This window comes from Lactuca sativa, chromosome 5, assembly GCF_002870075.4.
Source record: "Lactuca sativa cultivar Salinas chromosome 5, Lsat_Salinas_v11, whole genome shotgun sequence".
NCBI classification, from domain to species: Eukaryota; Viridiplantae; Streptophyta; class Magnoliopsida; order Asterales; family Asteraceae; genus Lactuca; species Lactuca sativa.
This window is the reverse complement of record NC_056627.2, coordinates 91,117,780-91,123,455: the sequence shown is the minus strand read 5'-3', so window position 1 is coordinate 91,123,455 and position 5,676 is coordinate 91,117,780. Positions and strand designations below refer to the sequence as shown.

Genomic DNA, 5,676 nt, shown 5'->3' with positions numbered 1-5,676 from the left:
TGCATTTAATGTCTCATAATAGAAATAAAATACCATATAGAAAAAATACAATCCATTGCATAAAATTTAATGTCATACAATTCTATTTCTTACAATATATAAATTTTCATTCATCTAATCTACTGTGTTTCATACTAACAATTTAAATGAAGAATGCAACACTTGCATTTGTAGCATCTTATCTCTTTTAGCTTGAGCTTTCTTTTCCTCTTCTAATTCCAGAGTTATTCACTTTCATCAACCCTGTAAACACAACACAAAATCACTTGTCATTTTCATTCTACATTTAAAATTAATTCTTATTAGGACATTCTACTTTTAAACCTACCAATCTAGCAATTTTTTCAAAGAATATAATTTATAATTTTTTTGTGGAAAGTACATTGTTATTTCTTGAATACAAGATGTTACAAAACTTACCTTTGCAGCCATGCATGAATCAATTATTTTCTTAGCTTCAGAAAGAACCTGAAACAAAAAGCTTATGTTCCATATTAATACTAAAAGAAAAAAAGGCTTTGATTATTTGAAGGGAAAAATGCATACATCAATGAGGATATCAAGTAGGAAGTATACTGATGAACAAAAGAGTGAATGTGATCAAAAGTCAATATGTACGACACCTGTGACTTGTGATCTCACTTAAACCATTCCCCTGTCAAATTTATTAAAAAATAATGCAAATTTGAGATAAATAAATATGAAAAGGAAGGATATTATAATTATGTATAATAATCTAACTCTATGAAAGGTTTCTTATCTTTTCCAGCAGTTGAAGCAACCTCCAAAAACTCCTTATACTCCTGTGTCCACCTTCTAACTGGCAACTCAGTGATGTGGAGGGTACTTTCGTCCTCATCCTGAACAATATTTATCCAACAAATAAATAAATAAATAAATATATAACATCAATTTTCATATTAAGAAAAAGAAATCCCAAACGTTTGGGGGAAAGTTGTTGTGGATATGTTGGCTACTTCTGACAAACACCAAACCTGCTAATTGGATGAGATCGGAGTATGAAATTGGTCCACCTTTAGAGTAAGAATCGATCTCTTTTTTTGCTTCTTCCACCATTGATAAAGCAGCAGAAAGTCCTTTGTTTTCTGGTCTCTCAATCTCAGAGCTTCACACACACACACACAAAAAAAAAAGTATAAATTCAAACATTTTAAGAGCTTTGTAAGATGTGGAAGATGGGAAATACCTGAAGCGTATGGATCCATTAGGGCCTCCAGTTTTTGTTGGCTAAAAGCTTAACAATAACGAAATTAATTTTAACTAATAAAACAACTCTCACTAAGTAAGCTAAAGTGTAACAATTATATGTTATGATTCAGACCTTATCATATGTCATAGAATCATTAAGTGCTAATGTTAATAGGGGTGAAATCAGCTCTGGATTTGCCTGAAATTCAAACAACAATTCAAATTTCTCAAAAAGAGCAATTCTAAAGGGTAAATTGCAGGAAATATCAATACGCAATGTGCTTACATTTCTTTATCTAAATATCTTATAACAGAAATATAAACTTCATGGTTTACCTTAATGGCTTTATAGAGGGTCATCTTTATACTTGCTGCCAAATAAAAAAAGAAAAAGTTCAAGTTCAAGTATCTGTAAATATAATTACTAGTGTTTGTAAACTGTAATTCACATAAACTGATGTAGTTGATACGTAATTGTGACTTGGCATCCACATCAGCAAAGTTTTAAAAAAAAATCATATTATAAAGCATGAGTTAAAATAAAAGCAATTGAAGAGCTTACATTGAAAGTCTGAACGCTGTCTTCTTTGTATCAAATCAGCAACATTAGCTGCCTCAATGAATGGGCATGAGATTGGGCTGGAGCTTGCCACCAATTCCTATGAAGAGAGAACAACTGGCGGAAACTCAATGATCACATCACTCAAATTCATCAAAGAACTATAAGTTTTAAGTTTCTTCATATCTTAATTAACATCGTATTTTTCCCATTATATTATTGTAGCTTTGAGTTATGAGATTAAGAAGGTTGGAATTACTTTTATGATTACTGTAGTTATTGCATTAAGGTACATTGATTTTGTGTAATCAGTTGCTAAGATTATTAGAATTAGTGAAATCGAGGGTTGATCGATAATGGAAAGTAAAAACCGAAAGGGGAGTAAAAGAGAAGCATAATCACCATGCTAATGGCAGCCCCAAAGCAGTTAAGAACGTCCCTCCTTCGAACACCATTAATCTCATGGCTACCAGCATCATCAATTTTACAACTAATGGTACCCTGTTCATGGAATTAACTCAGGAAACCATCATATCAACACACAATAATGAAAGTGATGATTATTCAAGTAAATGTACTTACAGAATGAATTGGGCATCTGGAGATTCTCTCAATTACCACACCCAAACCCTTTCCACCTAATGAAATATAAATTATATTATATTATATATATATATATATATATATATATATATATATATATATATATATATATATTTCTATAAAGAAACTGCACAAAGTAGAAAACAATCTCCCTGGGACAAATTCCAATTTCAATTGGCTCAGCCTAATTTTTAATCTTGATTGTTAACTGACATTCCATACACAATCGGATGTTGCCTTAAGCTGGAGTCGAGTACTTGGTGAGTTAAGCCAACCCCTTGGATGAGGCTCACTCGTTGCTTCTTCATAACAGGTGAACCATGGTAAGAGTTTGGGTTTAAGGGCTCATGTTCATCGTGGCAGGGGCTGGGGCTGGGGCAGAGTTTTTGATGATTGATGGAGGAGGTGGAGTGATAGGGTCAGTTTGGTTTTTGGATTCCTGACAGTTGTCGTCTGATAGGACTTCACTCAGCTTATGTTGCTCTTTAATGATCTTCTTTAGGTACTTCCCTTGGGCTTCTATTCGTAATTGAAGCTGTCTTTGGACCTATACACTTTCATCATATATGTAAGCTACTTTCATCATGCAGTCGCTTTTGCACCTCCATTTGCAGCTTCAGTGCTTCTGTAATCTGCATTCCAATGCACAAACATATTTCACAAAATAAATTTCTAATTTTATTAAATCATGTAAATATATATAATTTTATCATTATAAAAAAATGGGTTATAAGAAATGTATATCAACAATCCTTCAAGAATTGTCAATAATTCCGTTCCATCAGACAATACAAAACAAACAAGACTTACGATGATCCATCCAAGCTGGAAAACATGTCACTCGATTCTTTCTGGTCAAACACGTTTCCTTGCATTACCAATTTCACCAAAATAATCAATCAGCAGTCACAACATTTCTTTTTTTTTGGGCTAAATGCAATAAACAAATGGCACCCTACTTATATATATATATATATATATATATATATATATATATATATATATATATATCTTCAAATTTAGATTTAAGTATTTTGAATTACATAATAAAGATTAAAATACAGAATACCTTCATAAGAGGAATCAGGGAGGTACTTTGCCAGCCTATATTTCTGCAAGTGGCTCTTGACATGATATCTCCCACATGGTGAAAAATGAGCACCCATTTCACTGCAACAACATACAATAATACAAACATCAACCCCCACCAAGCTCCTTATTTTTCTTTTTTAATTTAAAAATAAATAAATAAAAAGGATACCTGCAAAGGACAACATGGGGTATTGTTAAGCAACATCATTCAGGATTGAGACAGGCACATGGATTGTTTGAATCATGATACCAAATTCTTAGCTTTACAGTGCAAGGCAACTCAGCAACAGTTGTGGCAGTAAGTGATGCAAACAGTTGAGACTGTATTCGACCAAGCATAGGGACAGGCTGTCCTACTCCTACTCCTTTGTTTGCTATCGACTCATTCACTGCCACTGGACCACCACTTTGATCAGAAGAGGATTGTGGCCTTCTTGAATCGAGTCTTGTGGTTGAAGGAGAGGAGAAGAGAGGCAAGGGCATTAATGGTATTTCTGCTGCTAAACTTAAACGGTCTATGCCATGCATATTGCCCATATATACAGCAGGAGGGGATAATGCAGATAACCTAGAGATGTGTTCGGGAATATAAAAAATGATAAGGGGTGTACCTCAATCAAACACAAATTAAAATGATAAGGGTTGTACCTCTTAAGTTATGTGAGCGCTTTACATTTGAACCCAACAGCAACAATTTTTCATCATAACCTCCAGACATATCTTAATGGGATGTACCTCCTAAGCAACAATTTGTCATCATAACCTCCAGCAACAATTAGATAATAGCTTAATAGGGACAAGATTTAATCTGCTATATATGGGTGTTCCATGTCTTTATGATGACCATATATGGATGTAATCATGTAAATCACAGCTTTGAAAAAAAATAAGATGAAGTCCAGAAGACCAGAAGTTTGAAAAATAGAAGCTTAAGCAAGTAAATAAACTATCATACCTTAAACCATGATCTACAATACGCCACAACTCAATAGCAGATTCTCCAAGACAACCTGAATCGAACGAAGGATCCGCCATAGGTGAGAACTCAGTGTAGATTGCAAGTGTCCCTTCATTAGGTCTGTCTCGATAAGGTTGTACTAGTTGTCTTGTGACAAATCCCATAACTCGAGTTTGTCCAAGCTAGATCTCTGATGAACCATCTTCTCTACAATATGAAAAGCTCATCGTTTGTCAACAAACTGTTTATTTTTAGCCAAGGGAATACGAAATCAAGTGATGAGTATGGGATTTCTTACCTTTTGAAGATGATAGATAGTTTTCTATAATCGAAAGGACGCCTACCGTCAACTCTAAGGTCAGATAGTAATGCAGACTCGATGAATTTCTTCTCATTCACCGACACTGTTACACTAGGGTTTATAAGGGAGAAGACTGATGAAGAAGTTGAAATCAATGAGAGACCGAAAGCATACATACCTACTTGCCTGTAGACGGAGTAGTATTTTCTAGTTGTTGCAGACGCAGGTGGTGGTGGTTTTTCGTCTCTTCACTTTGAGTCGAGGAGAGGGTTTTGGGAGGGTTTGGACCCAAATCGATGTATATCTAGCCCTCCATGGTTGACTTACTGAAGATGGTGAAGCGGATCGGAGAAGATGGAGAAGGAGGGAGAGGGGAGAATCGATTGCGGAGAGCCGGAGATGAAAGAAGAAAGAAGGTAGAAAAGCGGGTTTTCAAAATTTTGGGGATTTCGTTTCCCCCGTATCTACTAAACACGCTTTTCTTTAAAATTATAAAATTATAAAGCGACACTTATAGAGGGCGCGCATTTTTAGATAAAGTGCCCTCCGTGTTTTTAATTTTTTTACATTAGACACTAATTTAAGGGTACGCAATAATGCGTGACCTAAATCCTTAAATTTTTTGAAGAGATGACACTTTTTTAATGTCACTCTCATTTGCGTAACATAAATCAATGAGTGTCGTGGTTTGCGCGTCGTTAAAGGGTCTTTTTCTTGTAGTGAAAATTTGTACTATTTGCTATGAAGCAACATTTACTCTGTTGTTTTTGCATACAGAAAGGATTTTGAAGTTAAAACAATAAATTGATTACGTTTGAAAAGTAAACTCTTTTTAGGAATGTATACAACATATTCACTTATGTTTCTCAATTCAAATGTTGTCATTTTATCATTTTCTTTAAAAATGACAAATAATAAATAAGTACTTATTTAATTACCGTTATTAAATTTCAA

The 5,676-nt window shown here is 34.1% G+C and overlaps 1 protein-coding gene and 1 pseudogene across 1 annotated transcript; both read right to left on the bottom strand.

Moving 5' to 3' along the window:
* Window positions 1-224: 224 nt before the first annotated feature.
* On the bottom strand, window positions 225-2,366 carry LOC111901347 (thylakoid lumenal 29 kDa protein, chloroplastic-like). Its single transcript, XM_052771640.1, has 12 exons — window positions 2,351-2,366; window positions 2,171-2,269; window positions 1,772-1,868; window positions 1,546-1,580; window positions 1,343-1,408; window positions 1,208-1,248; window positions 943-1,126; window positions 742-860; window positions 649-655; window positions 421-468; window positions 325-332; window positions 225-243 (listed from the first exon to the last, which is right to left on the bottom strand). The coding sequence occupies exons 2-12, from the start codon at window positions 2,171-2,173 to the stop codon at window positions 225-227; spliced, it is 627 nt and encodes a 208-aa protein (XP_052627600.1). The 5' UTR covers window positions 2,174-2,269; window positions 2,351-2,366.
* A 168-nt stretch (window positions 2,367-2,534) lies between these two features.
* Window positions 2,535-4,498, bottom strand: LOC128134168 (uncharacterized; annotated as a pseudogene).
* Between the last annotated feature and the right edge of the window lie 1,178 nt (window positions 4,499-5,676).

What these genes read in the sequence shown, in the direction of transcription:
- LOC111901347 (XM_052771640.1), bottom strand. An exon ending in AATGGATCCATACGCTTCAG is followed by an intron (nt 1,127 to 1,207) that starts GTATTTCCCATC and finishes GTGTGTGTGAAG; the next exon opens with CTCTGAGATTGAGAGACCAG. An exon ending in ACAACAACTTTCCCCCAAAC is followed by an intron (nt 861 to 942) that starts GTTTGGGATTTC and finishes AATATTGTTCAG; the next exon opens with GATGAGGACGAAAGTACCCT.